Raw genomic sequence first — 22,876 nt, forward strand, 5'->3', positions numbered from 1 at the left:
AGGCCTTGGGGAAAGTTACAGATAGAAAACTTTTTCATGTGCCAGAATGTTCAGTTGCCTTAAATCATAGCTATTATTAGCATTAGTAAAGGCATATGATGCAAGAAAGCAAGCTTATATAACATTAGCAAAATAAAAAAAAAATTAAAATGAAATAAAAAACAATCCTCATTTCACCCATCTATTCACCCCAAATGCTTGTCTAGTTATATTTTGAACCTATTTAAGTTGTCATCCTCCCCTACGACAGACAGAAGTTTGTTCCAACTATCAACCATCCACTGGCTGAAGACAAATTTTCCCACAGTTGTCTTTCCTCAATTTGAATTTGTACTCTCGGGTGAGTAATCTGAGCAAAAGGAAGAATCCCATCAGCATTGAGTTTTCTCAAACCATTCAAAGCCTTATATGCATCAATCAGATCACCTCACAGGTGCCTAGTTTCCAGACACTGCAATTTGCAGAACTTAGGCCTTTCTTGGTAACAGCAACCCTTTGTTCCACTCACCAGTATGCTGTACTGTTAAGGTGTGGACTGACTATTGCTTTATACAATGGGGCAATCACCTTCTTATCCCTGCTAGCAAAATTCTTATATATCATTGACAAGACACCATTAGCCACTCTTGTAGATTGTCTGCATTGCTCATAAAACTTCATATTTGACTGTACAATTACTCCCAGGTCCTTTTCATTTTCCACTACCCTGAGGGTAGTACCACACAGTTGGTATGCTACTCTGGGGTTACTGCTACTCATATTGCAGTACTTTGCATTTGTCAATGTTAAACTTCAGTTGCCACCTCTCAGTCCATTTGCTCAAGTTTTCTAGATCCTGTTGCAGTAGCGTACTGTCATTAACAACCCTGCCACCTTGGACATTAACTCTGATATAACTTAATCAATATCATTGATAAATACAGAAAATAACACTGGGCCCTAGACTGAACACTGTGACTTTCCCCAAGGCCTACCACCGTGTCTGGAAGATGTTCTGCTTCATCTAGAGTTGATAATGACCAGATCTCAAAAGTGTGGTAGGTTTCACGATTTTTGACATAGGGAAATTATTAGCATTAGCATTAGCAGAGGCATATGATGCAAGAAAGCAAGCTTATTCAGCATCAGCCAAAAAAAAAAAAAAAAACACACCACTCCCATTTCACCCCTCCGTTCGTTCGAAATACCTGTCCAGTTGAGCTTTAAATTTGTTTAGGCTATCAACTTCAACAACAAGTGATGGAAGTCGGTTCCACCAACCAACCACCCGCTGGCCAAAGGCAAATTTCCGCACATCTATCCGACATCCGTCCTTCCTCAATTTGAATTTATGCCCTCTGAGGTGATTATTCTGAGAAAGATGAAGAATCCCATTGGCATTGAGCATGCTCAAACCATTCAAAGCCTTATACACCTCTATCAGATCACCTCGCCGGTGCCTAGTCTCCAGACTCTGTAATTTGCAAAACTTAAGCCTTTCTTCGTAAGAGCAACCCTTTGTTCCATTTACTAATCTTGTTGCCCTTCTCTGTACCCGTTCCAGCAGCTCTACATCCTTCTTGAAATGAGGCCTCCAGACCTGTATACAGTACTCAAGATGTGGCCTTACCATTGCCTTATACAAGGGAATAATCACCTCCTTATCCCTGCTAGAAAAATTCCTGTATATCATTGACAAGACACCATGCGCTACTCTTGCAGCTCGTCTGCACTGCTCAGAGAACTTCATATCTGCCTGCACAATTACCCCCAGGTCCTTTTCATTCTCCACCACTATCAGTGTAGTACCGCAGAGTTGATACGTTGCTCTGGGGTTACTGTTTCCCATATGCAGCACTTTACATTTGTCGATGTTAAACCTCATTTGCCACCTCTCAGCCCATCTGTTCAACCTTTCCAGATCCTGTTGCAGCAGCATAGCGTCAGTATTGTCCTTAACGACCCTGCCAACCTTTGTATCATCTGCAAACTTGGACATTAAACTTGATATCCCATCATCAATATCATTCATAAACACCGAAAACAACAACGGACCCAACACTGAACCTTGAGGAACTCCACTAATAACATTAGTCCACGTTGAGCAGTGTCCATTGATTACCACTCTCTGTCTTCTGCCACTCAACCATCCCCTTATCCATAGCAGCAATTTGCCTCCAATGCCACACTGCTCCAATTTGTGCAGCAGTCTTCCATGTGCAACAGTATCAAAAGCCTTTCTAAGATCCAAATATATAATATCAAAGTTATTCCCTGCATCCAGTTCTTTTGTGACTACATCATAGTATCCAATCAAATTGGTCAGGCAAGACCTGCCCTTAACAAAACCATGCTGCGTCTGAGCTATAACTGAATTCTTGTCTAGATGATCCTGCAGTGCTTCTTTAACCAGTGCCTCCATTAATTTACCTGGAACAGAAGTTAAACTAACAGGTCTATAATTACTTGTGTCAGCCTTTGATCCTCCTTTGTGAATTGGGGTTACATTTGCACATCTCCAGTCTATGGGCACCTCCCCTGAGTCCAAAGAAGCTCTCATAATTATGGCTAGGGGTTTGCATACTTCCTTTGCTGCCTCCTTTAATATAACTGGATAGATCCCATCCACCCCAGGTGCCTTTTTTATGTTTATCCTCAACAATCTCTCCTCCACTTTCCTCTCAGTTATTACAAAATCATCCAGCTCACTGCCAATGTTTACTTTACCTACATCATTCTCCTTCCTGAATAACTCCTCATGCGTGAATGTAGATGCAAAATACTCGTTTAGATTGTTAGCCACCTGAGCAGGATCCTCAACTGTTGAACCATCAATATCCAGTGGACCAATCTGATTCATCCCTTTCCTTTTCGAGTTCAAGTATGTAAAAAACTCTTTTCTGTTTTTCTTTGCATCCTTTGCCAAGGATTTTTCATAGTCTGCCTTTGCCTGCCTAATCTCCTTTGTGACTTGGTTACAGACCAACTTATATCTATCATAGGCTTCCATGTCACCCATTAATTTGTAAGTATCCCATGCATTTTTCTTCTCTGCCACATGTCTCATTAGTTCATCTGACAACCATTTAGGCCTAAACCTCGAACAATATTTCTTAGTTGGTATGTAAAGCCTGGTAGCCTCCAAGATTAGTTCCTTGAATGCTTCCCATTTTGAGTTTGCTGTTGGTAACATCATCAGTTGGTCCCACTGTATAGAATTTAAATACTGTCTCAGACCATCGTAGTCGCCTTTACGAAAACAAAAACCCTTCCCTTTACCTCTGATGGTAGTTACCTCCTTGAGTAAATCCCACTTCAACACACTGTGATCACTGCCACCTAGTGGTTCATTTATCTGCAGGTTCTTAATGCATTTAAGTTCATTTATCTGCAGGTTCTTATACAGCACACTGAGAAAATGCTAGAAAAGGGAAGGCATTTCTATCACTCACTCACCTGCTTCTTATTTAAAGAATCATCTGGACTTAGATGCAAGGTTGGATCATATCTGTTGATTCTCCAATCACTAATCTAGACACTCTTCAGGCATCCATCAGGCTCTTTGCACAAATATAACCAAAGAGCAGCCAAACGAGGCTATGAATGCTGTCCCACTAAAATCTGCTACTGGGGCAGACTGCAATTTCTGTTGGTCTCCCCCCCCCCCTTCACATGTACAATCATATGATTGAAGACTTTCTTTCCACCCACCTGGTCACAATATGTGATCCATCCACTCCCTCCCAGGGGGCCAAATGTCATCTCCTATGGGCTCTGCCATCTGAAGTTATTGGAGAATACACTCGCCCGAGTTCTGTAACCCAGATTCTACAGGACCAGCCTCCATCTATTCACTGTGCCATCCAAAGGGAGGTTAACTGTCACTAACTCAAATGTCACCATACTGAAGAACTTGGGTGCTTTTGGATATTTTGGATATGTTAATCTACTAGGTGCATTTGATGTTATTAACATAACTGACTAGTGCAGCTTCTGGAATCTTACTTTGAAGTTCACGATGATTTTCTTTGACTCCTCCAAGCAATTCTCAAGAACAGAAGTGTTACCCCGAAAATACAGAATTTGAATTCCACCAAATCAAGGAGCATTTTTACACAGGTGTCCTACATGGAGGAAGTGTCCTCTTACTTGTTCAGTCCATTGCTGTCCTAGGTCCATTGCTGTCCTAGTTCCATCACATATGCTGACCACGTCAGGATTATTTTTATCAATCCACATGATCACCTCATTCAAGTTCAGATCATCATCAACCAAAAATCTGGCTGATTTTTGTGAATTCTTTCTCCTATCAGTCAACAAAGAAATCAAAGCAGATCATATTTTCGTGGGAGAAATCCTCTTCTACTATTGTCTCCACTGTCGAAGATATGAACTTTAGAATGTGTTAGGGCACTTTGAATTGGATTGCATTGTGATTTTAAAATCTGGCTCAACTCTAAACTGCTCTTCCATCAACATGTAAACCATCCACTCACAAAATTGGCTTGGCTTTACTGGAAAGCAAAAATGCAGCTGTGCTATGTCAGCTGTACAGCAACCATCAGAAAGTACAGGCAGTTCCCACATTATGAGTTCTTGGGTTTAAGAGTGTTTTTTTTTTTTCAAGTATCAACAGAATCGAAAAATATGAACATTAATTGCAAAAAATGAATGTTAAACATTCATAAATACCGAATTTCAAACCATGCACGTAGCTATACAATAGTGTACTCTGCTTTACGATATTAATCTGTTCCAGAGACACCGTCGTATCGTGAAAATATCATAATGTGAACCCAATAACACATTGTTTTTTGGTAATTCATTCCATGACCTCGAAAGTTGAAATTTTCACTATATAACTCTCTAAAAGGTCATTTTTATAGTGTAAATTGTATTAGTTACCAGTTCAACTTTCATCGTTATTATATGTTCTGTTATAAAAACTAATTTTCAATGGCTTTTGAAATATATCATTTCAATGGCTTTATAAAAATATCATTTTCAATGATATTTTTATAAAGCACATTTCTGGAGGTGTCACAACCATCAAACAATAAAAATAATCTGCATTTTCTGATTTATTGGGGTTTCTGTTACTGCAAGCAATTATAAATAGGTAGTAAACTCCACGTTATTGCATTTGCAAAAATACTGATAGCTGGAATTGTGTGGTTTTTTTATGTTATTATGGTGAAATATGTTTCCCCTTTACTGAAATCTTCAATCGTATAAAAAATATAAATAAATTTTCAGAATATTCTCTTCGTTCCTTTTTTTTTAAGCTTTATAAACTTGTTACGAAGCTTAAAAAAAAAGGACAACTAATCGTGTTAGTTGCAATTTGTGCATTCGTTAAAAAATGCTTATGCATGCTATTTAAATTTATAAAGAAAAGACAAGATTATCTCGGAAACAAATGCCTCTTGAAGCATTTCTGAAGGAGACAACTCCTTATGCAACAAACCAACGAGTGCCAACTCAATAATGAGTGATCAACGAGTATGCATTTAGTTGATGAAGAATAAACATTCTTTAACATTTGTAAGTCATAAATAATTTCTTTATTATTATTTGGTTAATTTTACAGGCTACATTTTCATTTATTTGGATAAATCAATCATTGTTTAAACATAAACTAATTAGCTAACTAATTTCATTGTTGAGAATGTAACCCCTATTTTTAACATTATGTTTATGGGAAATAAATTCCTCCTTTATGAGTTTTCGCTTTATGAGTGTGTGCTAGGAACGAATTAACTTGTAAAGTCGGGAACTACCTGTATATCACATCATACCTTTAGCCACTTATCCTGTGTGGTGCGGAGATGTGGGCATCAGCTGCACTGAAAACAGACTAAAGGGGAGAGTACTGGCTCCTCAGATGAGCCTCCCGGAAACTTCTTTCCCCAGCATATCAGACCACCTCAATAGCAAGAGAAGTAGGCATTATTCATCTTCTGCAAGTTATAACATGGAGAAGAGTATTCTTTTCAGTAAAAATGTTCATGGGGACATCTCCAAACCCAAATTTTGGGTGTGTGCTCCTGGATGATTCCCCAAAGCTCTTTCCATGAAAATCCTATCTTATTGTCATGCTTAAACAGGGGTGATATCTCTCTTTTTCTCTCAGATATATTTTTTCCAATTCAGATGCTCCTGTTGATCAGTTCCTTGATGTCAACATTTGCATACCTTTATGTGAAATTGTCAACAAGATGGGTTGGATGCAGTGTTGAAATAGTTTCCTGTCTGTGATTTTCTAATTCTTTGTAAAGATTACTTGTTATTATATTCAACTAAAATGTGTTGAACATCTATAAGATATAATCACCTTTCAGGAACATCGTACTGCACTATATGTATTTATAATTTATCTTTTCATTATATCAGTTTTTCTTTTTTCTGAATTCATGTTATATTTAAGATACCTGTGTGCTCTCTTTCTATATACTTACTGTAAGCCCCTGGCACCTTGCATTGATAGGTGTTATGTACTCAATTCTGTACTTTCCTTTAATGCGTAATAGAGATCATTCATTCATAACACATTAATTATGTTAATTTTGATGGCTGGTATGTAGCTAGTGTAGAAAAGTTAAGGTTTAGCAGAGATCTTAAAAAAGATGAAATATGTAAATTATAGGTTAGAATAAACTACTCTCTTAAATTGTCATAATAGCTCTGGAGGAGGAAAAAATAAAAACAATAAATGTTTTGGGCATTACTTGTGAAGGAAAAGTTGGATTGACATCAAATTTGTAACATATATTTTGTTGGTCCATGGAAAAGTTAAAGCACAATTTTTGTTTAAATACATTTCCCCACAGTTCCCCCCATATTATAAATATCTACATAAAATATAACATACTGAAATATTTGAATAAAAAAAAAGTTCTTGTTTATACTCCAGCATGACCACCAGGTCGGAGGAGTTTGTGATAAAACATGAATACAATCGTTAATCATATTTAGTAGGCATGGGTTTGATCCACAGTCTACTCAGTGTGTGCTTCTTGCTCCTGACCACTCAGCTATATCAGGCCTTAAGAATATGTTGGTGAAATGGCAAGCCAGATAAGAAGCAAAAAAAAAAAAAACAAAACTAGTGCTGTAATAGCTCAGAAATAAGGGTGTTTATAAAAGGAATGCATTCCTAATATAAATTTAGAATAAAAATCAACAATTAACATAAATTTAGTAGCACCCCCTTGATGGTGCCAAAGCCAAATTATGTGAAATATTACTCTAAAGGGAACAAAAAATCTACTTCAACAACATTACCATACCATGAAGCAAAAGTAAATTAAATAACTGATTTTTGTATGTGGCTATATGTGAGAAGGAAAAGTCAGATTGGCATAAAATTTTCAGTGCATGTTTTGTTTTTCCTTGGAGAGGTTTTAAGCCCAGTTGTCATTGTCTAATCCTTCCATTCTCTGTTCCCCAATGGAAAGATTCCTATAAATTTGGTACATCAACTTCTTTTTCAAATTTCACGTTAGCCCATTTTTCTTTTGCATTCATTACTTAAACATTATTTGGTAAATTTTGGCAAACACGTCTTGAATACAGTATAGAAGTTTTAATCCCTAAGGTATATTATTTGCTAATCAAACACACTTGAAGTGTAATACAATGGATACATTTTCTAATTAAATCGAGTAATAAATTTTTTAAGCATGTTTTGTGTTCACTATATATATTATGAACTACTTTAGGAATAAAGCTTTGTATGAGACTGCTGTAAAAACTTAATTCAAAATATACTTAGTTCGTAATCAAATTTCATTTAATATCATTTGAGAAAAATATAATACATTCCAAATTTTTCCTTCCATATTGGTTAAATATGATGGTCATGCAGTTTCTATGTTTCAATCATGCATTTCGAATAATGATTGTACTTTTTTTTTTTTTTTTGTAGGTGAGGTCTTTGACTATTTAGTTGCACATGGAAGAATGAAGGAGAAAGAAGCCAGAGCAAAGTTCAGACAGGTAAAAAGTAATATAAAGTTCATAGTTGTATGTATTTTTTATTGTATCACAACTGTTAGTTAGTACAAAGGGTACAAGGAAAGTTTTGCAATATGACGCAACAATGAATCACAGGAAGCTGCTTGTTGCTGCATGTTGAGACATGTTCATACGTGCATAGTAGCCGCCGCGCCAAGTCGATGGGCTCAGTTATTCATTAGTAGTGAGAGTGTAAAGTGCTTGCGATGGCATCGTGATCACGAAATGAGATAAGGACAGTTTTGCGGTATAATTTTGTGCATGGTTTAACCATAGACCAGTGCTTAGAAGAAATGACTCTTGCACTAGATGATGATTGTCCATATCGTACAACGATATTCAGGTGGTATAGAGAATTCCAAAGGGGAAATTTCACTCTGGAGGATTCTGAGAGGCCGGGAAGGCCACGAACGTCAGTTACGGAGGAAAACGTTACTTCTGTGAGGAAAATGCTTGACGAAAACAGGCGAGTGACCTACCAACAGATAGAGGATACTTTGGGCCTAAATGCACCAGCAATTCGTTCGATTCTGCAAGATCATTTGCACGTGAAGAAACTTTGTTCTCTCTGGGTGCCGCATCAACTGACTGAAGAGCAGATGACACGACGTGTGACTTGGTGCCGGGAGATGTTAAAAAAGTTTGATAAGGGACAATCTCGGTATGTGAACAACATCGTGACAGGTGACGAGACTTGGCTGTACTATTACGATCTGCCGACCAAGGCTCAAAACAAAGTTTGGGTCTTTGATGATGATGACGACACACCCGTAATTGTCAGAAAATCCTGATCTGTAAAGAAGAAAATGAAAGCTGTATTTTTCAAATCGAGTGGAATTGTGGAATGTGTCATTTTGGACACGCAGAAGACAGTCACAGCTAAGTGGTATACTGAACAATGCCTGCCTAAAGTCATTGGATCTATGAAGAACCTGCGGCCAAAGTCAAGAATGGACACCTGGTACCTCCATCACGATAATGCTGCAGCTCACCGCGCCAAAGCCTGCACCGAATATTTGACCACGACAGGACTGAAACTGCTTGAGCACCCTCCCTACAGTCCAGACCTTGCTCCCTGCGACTTTGCACTGTTCCCGCATGTGAAAATGAAGCTAAAAGGGAGGCGGTTTTCCAGTGATGAGGACCTTCTACTGGCTTGGGACAACGAGTGTGCTGTACTCCCTAGTGAAACTTGGCAGAACTGGTTTAAAGATTGGTTTCGGAGGATGGAGAGGTGTATTGAATGTAGAGGAAATTACTTTGAAAAAATTAAATAAACAAAGCTGTATTGCAAAACTTTCCTAGTACCCTTTGTATAGTGATCTAGTTTCTAGTTCCATCAAAGATTGAAGAATTTTTAAAAGCATTTTAAGTAGGATTGTAATTAATCTGTTTATCAGGCAGGGGGACTTTCCCTAGTGAGTTACTTCAGTCTGCCTGCACAACAGCAGATTGGCCTGTGAAAACTTGCCTATACAGACATAATTTTTTTTTTTTTTTTTTTTTTTTTGTTTAGTGTTCTTTAAATTCTTTAATTCCTGTAGAGCCCTGTCATCATATCTCTTCATCCAGGATGACAAACTTTTCTTGTGTAACTTAAGTCTTCAATTGTAATAATTTTTTTTTTCTGAGAAAAAAAAAAATTAAAATAGGTAGCAGTATTAGTAAAGGTCACATTTTCATTGAATTAAAGTGGTTGCTATTTAACTAAAGGTATGTTGATGATTGACCCCAGGGGCTCACATCTTGTGAGTATGGGCTTGGCACACCCAGGGTCCTGAGCTGGATATCATCATTCTTCTCTTTCTTGGTGATTCCCTTCTACTTTTCTCTCTCTCTCTCTCTCTCTCTCAGGGTAACTCGGGAATTTTTTTTTTTGGCTGGTGCAGCATAAGCCTCTGGCTTCCTTGCACCATATAGCTAATAATAATAATAATAATAATATACCATATGGCATAACAGATGAGTGAGCCAACTCCCACACCAAATGGTATTATTTTGTATAGTGTCATGAACTAAATGCTAATTTTTTGCCTCAATTTCTGGAGGTTAAAAAAAATAAAAATAAATAATATTTGCCCAAGCACATAAGTCAGTAATGGCACCCCACTGACATGTATATCGAACAGTAATACAAGGTAACATTAAAAATTTGCTTTATGCATAATTTAGAGATCAGAATTGTAAATTAATTGAGATATGGTTTAACTATTATTATTCAGTATATAGCCTGAGAATATTGTATCTGTAACCATTGCCCATGTTATTAATTGCCCACACCGTATAGTGTATCATATATTATAGTTACGAGGTTATAAAGAGCCCTGTACGTTTAATTTCAGTTAAAGAAATGCTTATCTGCCAATATATTTTTTAAATCCACTACTGTTAACTTTTATATATCACAAATTGAGTAAACCTGTGTTAGTCCACTATCACTAATTTTTGAAAAATAAGTTTCTTTCATAGCTCTGTAACTTACACTTCATTTATGTGAAAACAAAATGGCTGCCAATACTTGGAAGTGTAGCAGCACACGCGATCATGTATATTAATGTTCGTGAAGTACATAGTACATAACTTAGAGTGTTTGACATCTGTTAGAAATGGAATGCGAGAAGAAGTGTTCATATATTGAAACACTTGGACTTTGAGAGTGAGAAAAGAATAAAGGCAATCTCTTTAAAATTCTTTTAAAAGTTTCCATATGAAGAAAATAAGGGTACTTTTTTCAGAAGGTTGCTGACTGCCTTGTTTTAATTCTCCACAAATTTGTTGAGGCTGAAGCAAAAACTGAAATAAAAGTTTTGTTAGAATTTTTTCTTACGGGAATATATAGTTGCCCATAGATCTATTTGTTAAATTTTGTGAACTAAGTAATTTATGTGAAACTAGTTTGTGTGATTATTGTATGATTAAAAGGCTCAGTTGTCTTTTGAAGATATAACACTAGGCAGTGATAACTAATGTAAGCCAATTCAACTTCATTAGAAGCTCATGTTGTTAATTGCTAGTTGTGAAATTGTGAGTGCCATATTCACAAGTTTTTAAGGGAAAAGAAAGGGAATTTTAAATAAAGGTAATAACATTACCCATACCGTACATTAAGCATTTTCTATTTGCAATTTAGTCATTACCCATATATTATGCAAGGACAGTATCATGAAGAACACATTACAGAAAGTAGGGTTAATCATTTTTTCCCTGTAAATGAAGTGTAATGAAGTTGGAGCCTTAAAAGAAATTTCGACACCAGATTAAGTGTATCTATTTAGATACATTTAAAGGATTTTGGTTGTTTCGAAAAGCTGACTTTGGAAAATCGAAAACTATAAAAAATTTTAAATTTCAACTGAGGAAGATAAATTCTTATGAGGTGTGGCACTAAAATTCCCTGACTGGTGCTGTTGCAGTCATGTTCAATGAGTTTGAAAATAAATCGAAATGGTATGTTGTAGCTCAAACTTCCTCCAATAGATGGTAGTACAGAGATTGTCCAGTAGGCTGACAGGTTGCAGTAACAGCCAGTTCGTCTGTAACATTAATATTTCTTGTCATGATTTTGCAATGGAGCAATGAATGAAATATAATTTTGTTTTAAACTTAGAAAATCTGCAATAGAAACATATGAAATGTTAAAAACTGTTTATGGTGATGAAATGTTAGGTCGTACCAGTGTGTTTGTATGGTATAAGCAATTCAAAGATGGGATGAGGATATGTGATGACACAAGAAGTGGGTGTTTAGAAAATTGTGGCAAGAGATTGTTTTTTGACCCTCAGAATGATGACCGATGGGTTGGATATGAATAAGGAAACAAGTTATTAAATTCTGCATGAAGATTTAGGGAAAAGGAAATCTATCAGCCACTGGTGGACTGAATCTTGCAGTAAAGCAAAACAAGAAAGAAATGAATCATAGGACTTATTTCACAAGCACCCTAGAATAGCAAACCTCATTAATTATAAAAGACTGAAGCAAAAGCTAGGTAAATTAGACAAACTACAAAAAAAGATTCTTGGATGCACTTTGCATCTACTATTACTAAAGACGCAGATATCAGCTTAATTTGGAAAAAATCAAACAGTTAAATGGCAAAATCTATGGCTGCCGTAGCCAAATGGTCAGGAGTGTGGGTGTATAAGTACATGTGCCTTGAGTGACTGGGGTTCAAGCCCGTGACTGCTGAATACAGTGCTGTTTCTTATATTCTGTCTATCTTTTGAACTCCTCTGACCGTTTGGTTGTCCCGGAGTATAAACAGAAAATTTAATTTTAATTTTTTAATTTAAATATCACTGATATCCTCCCCAGTTTTTAGCTGGAATGGACATATCTTCCCCTCTGGAGATAGCAGATGCCCTTGCTGAGACATTCTATAAGGTATTAGCAGTAACTGCATATGACCAGTCTTTCCAACATATCAAAAAAAAGATAGCTGTGCAATATAAAATAAACTAACTTATCTCTTGATCATAACAACCTTTCACAATAACTGAACTTAAAGAGGCTTTACCTAGGACATCCAACAATGCAACAGGTCCAGAGAGAATATATAATTTTATGTTAAAACATTAAAATGTAATAGCCTTATATTTGCTGCTGATTTTTTATAATGAGATGCTATTGGAAAATTCATATCCACAGTCATGGCAACATTCCTTTGTCTTAACTCTTTCCAAACCAGGAAAAGTTCATTCAGCCCTACAGAATTATTGACCAATATCACTTACCAGTTGCTTAGGAAAAACTGGTACATAAGTGACTCATGACTTGCTAGAAACTAAAAATCGAATGAATGGAAATAGTGTATGGATTTATGCAAAATTGATTTACACTCTATATGGTGATAAAAGCAGAGTCAAACATCTGTAACACACATTTTGAAAAGAAACATTTAGTTATGGTAAGTCTTGATGTTGAAAAAGCTTTTGACATAACGGGATTTGGCATCCTACAAGACCTTCACTCCTTTGGAGTAAGGGAGCCAATTACCTTGCCTCCAACAAAGTTTTTTTTGATTCTCAGAACCTTCCAAGTATGATAGAAAAATGTACTGTCTCAATCATACATTCAAGAAGAAACCATACCACAAGGTTTACTTTGTGCTACTTTGTTTTTTTGTGCAAGAGTGCTACTTTGTTTTCTATTTGCATAAATAAGATGTTATAAGATATCCCAAATACTGTTGAAGCTTATTTGTATACAGACAATCTCATAATCTCGAGTCCTTCTCAGATTATGCATACCAAAGATGTCAGTTGTCGATAAACGAAATAACATATTGGATGACATGTAATGGTTATCGCCTTTCGGAACAGGAATCCACTGTTATATACTTCTGTAAAAATCACAGCATGCATCCTGAACCAGAATTAAGGTTAAAAAAATCAACTAACCCTAATAACCAATTCTGCCCAATTTCTAGGCCAATCCTAGATAGCAAAGTCACATCTGAAGCACACGTTGCCCATTTACATACCTTGTGTTTAAAAAAATTAAACATTCTTAAGAGTATTTCTGTAACAACATGAGGTGCTGATTGCTACATCTAAATTGTGCACTAATCAAGTCCTGTTCAGATAATTGGAGCTCCTGTATAGGATTTTGCTAGAAAGAGCATTCTTATACAATTGAACACCATCCAACACAGTACACTGAGAATGAGAATTGCTTTGGGAGCTTTTTGAACTTTTCCAGCACGAAACCTTTATATAGAAGCAAGTGAACCCTACAACATCTCAGGAGGAAAACACTACTGCACAGCTGTGCAGCTAAAATTCAGTTTACTATTACATCATGCCCATAAATACCTTCTTGATCTGCTGTTGGTACAGTTTTATGAAAGTAAGCTAAACAGACTGACTGACTGGAATTAGATCACAAGGTCTGATAAACACTTGGAATATTTATTTTGGCAACGTTTGCCAAGAAATAGATCTATCAGATCCACTCTGGTCACTAAAAAACCTTCCTACTATGTCTGCTTTGAACATGGGGGAAAAAATTCATTAGCTACCTGCAACATCCATCAACAAAAAGCAGCTCATTCAACTGATCATTTTCATTGTTATCAAATTTATACTGATGGCTCAAAAAAAAAGTGCTGTGGGTGCAGCAGCAGCATCTCATGCATTGTACAATGCTGTCTCCTTACTGATAGAATGTAGCATACATACATACTGTTGAACTATATGCCATTAAACTAGCTTTAGAACATGTTAATAACTTATCACTTCTCAGATCTTAATATATATACTAACTCTCTGAGTGTGGTATCAGCCTTAAAAAAACAGTTCCTCTTCTGCACATCCTAAAATGCAACAAATTCAAGCTTATTTACAGATTTTTAGAACAAAAATCCAGACAGTAATATTCTGCTGGATTCCAGAACATCTTTTGTACCCAAGGAAATGAGGTAGCAGAAGACAACGCTGTCAAACATCTAACTCAGCCCAATCAAACATAACTCAATTTTTGTACCTTATACTGATTTTAGAGTGATAATACAAAGAACTTGTGAAGATGGTTTCAAGTCTGGCAGGCACAAACAACTAACAAACTTTATCAGATCAAATAGCAACTATAACTGTGGTGATCTGGGCCATATACATCTCACTCACCTGTATCTACTAATGGGTGAGAATCCTCCTCAGTACTTGGCAAATGTTGCAATATACATGTTATCAGTTAAACACATCCTTGTTGACTGCACAATGCCTGCACAACAAATCTGCAGTCTCTAAGGAACTTACAGGAGCCATTGATGTTAAAACATTTTATAGGAAATGATACATATATTACTTATCTTTTCAGCTATTTAAAACAGATCCAGTTATATCATAAATTCTGAATTATTATAGCTTATTCACAAACTGGCTTGCCTCACAGGCAATCTCTGGATAGGCATATCTAGCTTGTTTGTTAAAAAAGCTAACAACAGCAACATTACTTCTTTAACCAGTGACTCCATTATTTTATCTGGAACAGAAGTTAAGCCAACAGGTCCATAATTAATCATATCACCCTTTGATCCCCCTTTCTGAATTAGAGATACATTTGCACATCTCCAGTCCATAAGGACCTCTGCATAACTCCAGCCTACAGGGACCTCTGTTGAATCCAAAGACACTCTCATAATTATAGCTAAGGGTTTGCTTACTTCCTTTGCTGTCTCCCTTAATATAATTGGATAGATCCCATCCACCTTAGATGCCCTTTTTTAGTTTAGCCTCAACAATTTCTCTTCCAATTTACTCTCAATTATCACAAAATCACATCCTTACCAAAGACTTCTCATAATCTAGCTTAGCTTGCCTAACCACCTTTGTGACTTGATTGCAGACTATTGTTATATTTACCATTCTTACTACAGATTCCTTTTTTCCAAGTTCTAAATTAGTAAATTTCTTTTTAGACAGTGCAAAATAAATTCTTTAACTTTTTAAATATTTCAAACTATATTACTGGTCTTTTTTTTTTTTTTTTATGAAAACCCCAAACACGAGAGGTATTAGAACCTGTAGTACTTAGTACCGTGCTTGGGTTGCAGGTTTAGAAGATGAAAGAAAGACGCATAAACATGCACCTTATCAATATCAAGTGTCAGTTTCATATTGTCCTATTCATATAGTACTGTGCTTGGGTTGGAGGTTGAGAAGATGAAAGATATTTGTTGACATTAGACTTGAACTTCTATAGACTGTAATTTTCAGGAATTACATATGAAGGAAGGTTGTTCCAGAAAACGGCAGTTGAATGAATAAACGAGGAAGATGAAAAGTTGGTTCTGTGAGTTTGAAGTTGGACAGTAAATGGATGTTTGCTGGTGGTGGCATGTGCTCGGACTGTTTTGAAAGAGAGAGAGAGCGGGAATTATAGAAGCCAATCCAGAAGAACAGTGTCCACTTAAGTATCTGTAGAAAAGGCATGCAGCAGAAACAATACGTCTATGAGACAGCGAATGGAGAGACATCAGTTAGAGATGAGTCATTAATTAACCTAACTGCCCTTTTCTGAATGGAATCTAGAAGCCTGAGAGAGGTTTTGGGGGCACCGCCCCAGATGTGGGAACAATATTCCATGGTAGGGCAGATTTGCAATTTGTACAGAGTGAACAGCTGTTTGGAAGAAAAGTAACGCCAAGAGTGAAAGAGAAAACCAAGTTTTTTAGATGCAGAGGAAGCAATATTTGTAATGTGCTTGTGCCAAGAGAGATTAGAAGTCAGGATAATCCCCAAAAGAGATATATCAACTTGCCTAGAAATCAGAGTGTCACCAAAGATAAGCATAGGAGCAGAAGAATCCTTTTTTGTGAAATATAAGACAAGACTGACTTTTAGAAGGATTGAAATCAACTAAGTTGTCTTTGCCCCACTGGAGAATTACCTGGAGATTGGCATTTAAGGAATTGGTAGCAGGTATTCGAGAAGTTGAAGATGATTGAGCAGGGCAAGGTTTCTCAAAATGGAAAGTGGAATGCAATGTACTATCATCGGAAAAACTATGGATAAGATTTCCAATCAATGGAAGAAGGTCATTAATATACAAGAGGAAAAGAGTGGAGCAATGAACTGAACCTTGGGGGACACCAGCATTGGTGGAGAAGTTAGAAGACAGAGAGCCATCTACCATCACTCTCAGTGAGTGATCAGAGAGAAAACTGGATAATCAATTACAAAAAAAGTTGGCAAACTATAAGCTGGACGCTTGTTTAGAAGACCTTTAGCCAAACAAGATCGAAAGCCTTTGAGATGTCAAAAGCAACTGCTTGTGTTTCACTGAGCTTTTCCATTGAATTTGTCCATAAATGGGTAACATAAGCCAGAATATCACCAGTGGATCGATACTGATGGAATCCATACCGGCGATCATTGATCAGACAGAAGGTTTCTAGGTAGTTTAAGAGTTGCCAGTTAATTGATTTTTCCATTACTTTAGTAGAAAGAGTAGAAGTAATTGCAATGGGACGATAATTGGAGAGGAGGGATTTGTCACCCTTTTTAGGAACTGGCTGGATATGAGCAAATTTCCAAGCAGAAGAAAAAACACGTTTGGAATAAGAAAGTGAAAAAAGGTGGCAAAGAACAGGAGTAAGTTCAGGAGCACAGGTTTTGAGAACAAGTGGAGAAATACCATCAGGACCTGTAGCTTTTTTAGCATCAAGATTCATCAAAATCCTTCTGACACCCTTTTGACGGAAGACCACAGGAGGCATTGAATGGAGCGTGTTGGGAATGGTGGGAGGTGTTTGGAAGAAAAATGGGATGCTAACAGGTCAGCTTTATCCTTGGCCGAAGTGACAACAGAACCATCTGGTTTTGACTGAGGTGGGTGCAGCGATGGGCAAAAGTTGTGACCAGTAGCTTTGGCAAGAGACCAGAATGCTCAGCAACCATTAAGGCAAGAAGCAAGTTTCCTACTCTTAGCCTGTTCAAAATCTAGTTTGGACTGATTAATAACTGCTTTGCAATTGTTGCAAACTTTGGTGTAGGCAGAAAATGAAACTAAAGAATTGGAAACAGTTTTCTTGGCACAGTATAACCGTAGTCGTTTTTGCACCAATAAAATCAAATTGGAAAGAAGCCAATTACGATATGCAACATTCTTCTCTGAACAGCCTTAGCACATTTATTGGAAAACCAAGGTTTACATAAAGGACGAGATTTTAAAGTGGATTGTGGGATAAAGGATTCCTTTGCTGTCTTCCTATAAAAGGAATCTAAGTATACATTTTCGGATGTAAATATATTATCATTCTAAAATCAGTATAAGGTGCAAAAATTGAGTTATGTTTGATTGAGCTGAGATGTATTTTGGTTTTGTTCTTAATTTATATTAATTTTCGAGAATAATAAATTTAAATCTGAAAATTTCAAATTTTGCTGTTGTTAAATTTATTGACTGCATTGAAAAGGTGCTGATGTTTTGAAAAATATGGAAATGGAAACATAAAAGTGAGGTAGGCAGTTAGTTTTTAATATGGTTAAAATTTGACTGTAGCAATTCGTTCCCTCCTCCCTTTGGAATTTGTATTAGTTTATCAAAGAAACTTATTGAAATTTATTGACTATTAAATAACAAAAAAATTAATTTTAGAGCCTCTCTTTGGACATGTTATTATTTAAGAGGTTCACGAAAATAAATAAATAAATATATATATATATCTGATAATTAAAATAAATATGATATTTAAAATAAAAACATCAGCCAGTAGTACGGCAATAATGCAGAGCGAAACAAAACGTAAAATAATATAAAATAAACAAACAGGGAAGGGAAAGTAGCGGTAGTAGGACAAAAGGTAGTCGATAATCCCCTATATAATTTAGTCAATTAAGTCATTAAACCCAATTAATAAAACATGATGTAAATTTAAAATAATGCCAATTATACATAATTTAGCGGAACCCCCTCGAAGGTACCATTTCCAAAAGACGTGAAATATCACCAAAAAAAGGGTTAAAGAAACTACCAAAAAAACTAAAATATCAAAATAATAGACTGACCATCATGCCCCATATCGACAGAGGACCACGAGGCCAATAATGGTCATGGAATCGCTGCATTTCAATCGTCATACAAATCCTCGCAAAGGCGGAAATATCGAAGAACCAAACCACACCTCCATTCTCCGATAGATCAACCAATGCAAAGGATTTGCACGGCGGTGGTCCTTATGCAGCGAAAAATAATCTATAGATTATTATTTTTTTTGCCTAACTTTTACCTCACATAATATAAATTAATGGTAGTAGTGGGTTGATATGCTAAATAAGCAGCGCCTGTGCCGCCATCTATTTCTTTCCTTTCTATTATATAAGCTGGTTAAGCTTGCATTATGTCAGTGGTGTGACTCTGATCTAGAGTGCTGTCTGTTCTATAGATTATTTTTCGCTGCATAAGGACCACCACCGTGCAAATCCTTTGCATTGGTTGATCTATCGGAGAATGGAGGTGTGGTTTGGTTCTTCGATATTTCCGCCTTTGCGAGGATTTGTATGACGATTGAAATGCAGCGATTCCATGACGATTATTGGCCTCGTGGTCCTCTGTCGATATGGGGCATGATGGTCAGTCTATTATTTTGATATTTTAGTTTTTTTGGTAGTTTCTTTAACCCTTTTTTTGGTGATATTTCACGTCTTTTGGAAATGGTACCTTCGAGGGAGTTCCGCTAAATTATGTATAATTGGCATTATTTTAAATTTACATCATGTTTTATTAATTGGGTTTAATGACTTAATTGACTAAATTATATAGGGGATTATCGACTACCTTTTGTCCTACTACCACTACTTTCCCTTCCCTGTTTGTTTATTTTATATTATTTTACGTTTGTTTCGCTCTGCATTATTGCCGTACTACTGGCTGATGTTTTTATTTTAAATATCATATTTATTTTAATTATCAGATATAATTAGGCATCATGTGGAGGATGTGCATTTGCTGCCTCTAATGATAGCTACATAGCCTTATTTATTTATTTATTTTTATCTTTTTTGCCTAACTTTTACCTTACCTTACATAATATATATATATATATATATATATATATATATATATATATATATTTTTTACTAACAAAATTAGCAAAAATGAGCAATTAGCAATGGAATTTTACTAACATTTTATGATTAATCGAGATAATTACAAAATGAAGGAACCCAATTACTAAGGTACATTGTAGAACATTTAAAAGAATGCATTTACATATGCATGCATGCGTACATACATACATGACTTGGTTGCCCCCCCCCCCCCCATCTCACTCTTGTACTGCAGTTGGTTTCATAAAGTTTCTCTGTATTTTTACAAAAATGCCATTGTTCTCCTTTTTCTGTTTACAAAATATAGTTGAATTGCAATAAAATCAGAATTTTTTTCTTAAATGCATTAAGGAATATGACTATGATAAACACCTGGGAATAATTTGCTGTTATTGTTAAATTAGCCATAAAATAAATACATAGTGCAATGCATATATCATATCCCTGGAATAATATCATCTTAGTTTATTGTTACCTGCAAATTTGCTGTATATGAGTCAGCGCTCTGCGTAAATCCGTAGTAGTGATACAGACTGTGCGATGTACGTTGTATTTAGTAATTTGTGATTTAGTAATATTTATATTTAGTAATTTAGTAAACGTGGTTTTATTTTTTATTTTTTTATTTACAAAAAAAAAAAAAAAAAAAAACGTAAAACATGGATAAGAAGAGACCACTGACCGAAGAAGAGCTTCAGCTCTATGCTAATATGAGTGACTCAGAATTTGAAGAGATTTTTGATGAGCCATACGGTTCTGGTTCCGACAGCGACAATTACGAACCTTCTAACAATTCAAGTGAGGATAGCGAAGATTAAACCAGCTCCCAGCCTGAAGATAATCCTAATTCTCTGCAGGCAAGTACATCAAATAATGACAATAATTTGTGGAACGAAATAGCACAAGATCCTCCACAGTTTATTTTTGAAGAGAATGTTGGTTTGAAAATGGACACAACAGAACTTAGTGTACAAAAATTGATAGACCTATATTTTTCGGAAGAATTTCTTATAAATTAGTTTGTTGGACTAATAATGTATGCTTTGCAAGAAATTGAAAAACATGGACAATTGCAAAAATATGCTGGATCGTCAAGATGGAAGGACACTGACATCTCAGAAATAAAAATGTTTCTTGGACCTTTGTTACAAATGGGTCCTTGTTCTTTTGCTTCAATAGAGCATTACCGGATTACAAGTGCATTCTACAATGTTATGTTTTGGCAATCATTTATGAATCGAAATAGATTCCAGTTGATATTACAATATTTTCATTTTGCAGATAATTCGTTACAATCTGCTGACAGGCTATACAAGGTAAGACCGATTTTGAATCATTCCAGTTAGTTTAACTTCTGTTCCGGGTAAAATAATGGAGTCACTGGTTAAAGATGCATTGCAGGATCATCTAGACAAGACTGCAGCAATAATTCAGACACAGCATGGGTTTGTTAAGGGAAAGTCTTGTCTGACAAATTTGATAAGATATTATGATGTGGTTACAAAGGAACTGGATGCAAAAAATAATTTTGATATCATATATTTGGATTTCAGGAAAGCTTTTGACACTGTTGCGCATGGAAGACTATTGTACAAATTGGAGCAGAATGGTATTAAGGGTAAGTTGCTACAATGGATAAAAGGATGGTTGAGTGGGAGAAGACAGAGGGTGGTAATCAGTAGGTGCTGCTCTTCGTGGACTAATGTTATTAGTGGAAGGTATATCAGGCTTAGTGTCAAAGATTGCAGATGATACAAAGGTTGGCAGGTTTTCTGAAACCCTTCTGATTTTTCTGAAATATCTCTTTTTTTTCCTACTGATTTTTGGAGAAAAGGAGCTGTTTTGCAAACAAATAGGTTCCTATTCTTTGCCTGTTTTGGCAAAAAACATGTTTTACTTTTGCATACAAATACCCGATCTCCATCTTTTCAAAAGTCAAAAGTAGACAGCTATTCATACACATGCATGTTATCATTAAATATAGAAAAGAAAAGAGTTGGAATAGAAAATAATATATGGAATGATTGTAAAGTATTGTGTAAAAACTGGGATAGAATTCCTGAAAGAAATATCAGTTATGGCACAGTAGCCATGTGAAACTGTGGTATGCACTAGTATTGAGGTAACATATATATATATTGTATAATCATTAATTGTGGTAACAAATATGTTCATAGATTCTATTGTTGCATATGGTCAATATGCAATGACTTTATCTGGCCATTAAGATGGGAGAATAAAATTATGCAGTGGGCCCTTGGTTTCTGTAGTGATCAGTATGCATGTAGTAGTATAAAAATATATAAATATAAAATGATTAATTTTATATTGGCATAGTCTATCACAAATGCCTAATAGAATATTTATTGTGATTATTTATGGCCTGGAGCAAAATATGGTATCAATATTTAAAACTGAATGTAGTAGTTAGCATCAGTATGGATTCACGCATGGTAATTATTTGAATCCATGGACACCACATGACTGTTCTGGAGTATAAACAGCATATTTATTCAATTTTCTAAATTTTAAGTTCGAAATAGTTTTTGAATTAAATATATAATACCAGACTTTATTTTTAGATTGTTTCAGCTGTACAGTATTGCCATCAGAAGAGGATTATACATAGAGACTTAAAAGTAAGTTTTAAGTATAGAAAGATAACTTTCCCAAATTTTTTTATTAGTATGATTTTTAAACTGCTATTACAGTCATTCTCTGTTACATAAGCATTGAGATACACATTTTTGCAGGGTTGTATTTTTAGGAACTTTTTTTGAATTATTCAAGTCATTTAGAATTACCATGAATAAATCTATCACTAGAACTTTTTTTTTTTTTTTTTTAAGAATTTTCAAAACCACACAAATATTATTTAGAACTAGAAATTTATGTGATTTCAGGAATACAATTTGACTGAATGATTCCTATATCTAATATGACTATATATTGTAAACTTGTTAAAAAGTATAAATAATCTTTAAAATTTATGGAGTTATATTATTTTGGGATTTTATGGAGGCATTTATTTTCTCCATATTGACAAATATTAAAACCTAAGAAACATTTATTTCTAACACATTTATTTATTTGCATATTAATTTGAAAATCATTTGTATCTGTATTAAGTTGCCATCTTTAAGTATGCATTGATTACTCCACTAATGGTGGCCAGAAGTCTATCAAGGCTGAGGCTTATGCTCACATTAAAGATGACACCATTTTCACAGGTCAACCTGTATTACTGATATCTTTTAAACAAATGGTCACTAAAAGGAGACTCCACCATTTTTTTTTTATAACTTATATCCCTGAAGTACTTTTAAATGAAT

General features: G+C 35.5%; 1 protein-coding gene across 1 annotated transcript in view; it reads left to right on the forward strand.

The window, feature by feature from the left end:
- LOC150077008 (MAP/microtubule affinity-regulating kinase 3-like) overlaps nt 1-22,876 on the forward strand; it is a 392,997-nt gene that overhangs the window by 120,788 nt on the left and 249,333 nt on the right. Inside the window, 2 exon segments of the mRNA XM_090386570.1 lie at nt 7,907-7,977; nt 22,127-22,183. Coding sequence (XP_090242696.1) covers nt 7,907-7,977; nt 22,127-22,183 — 128 coding nt within the window.

This window comes from Mastigoproctus giganteus, chromosome 12 (genome assembly GCF_048544385.1).
Source record: "Mastigoproctus giganteus isolate SK-2022 chromosome 12, ASM4854438v1, whole genome shotgun sequence".
Classification (NCBI taxonomy): Eukaryota; Metazoa; Arthropoda; class Arachnida; order Uropygi; family Thelyphonidae; genus Mastigoproctus; species Mastigoproctus giganteus.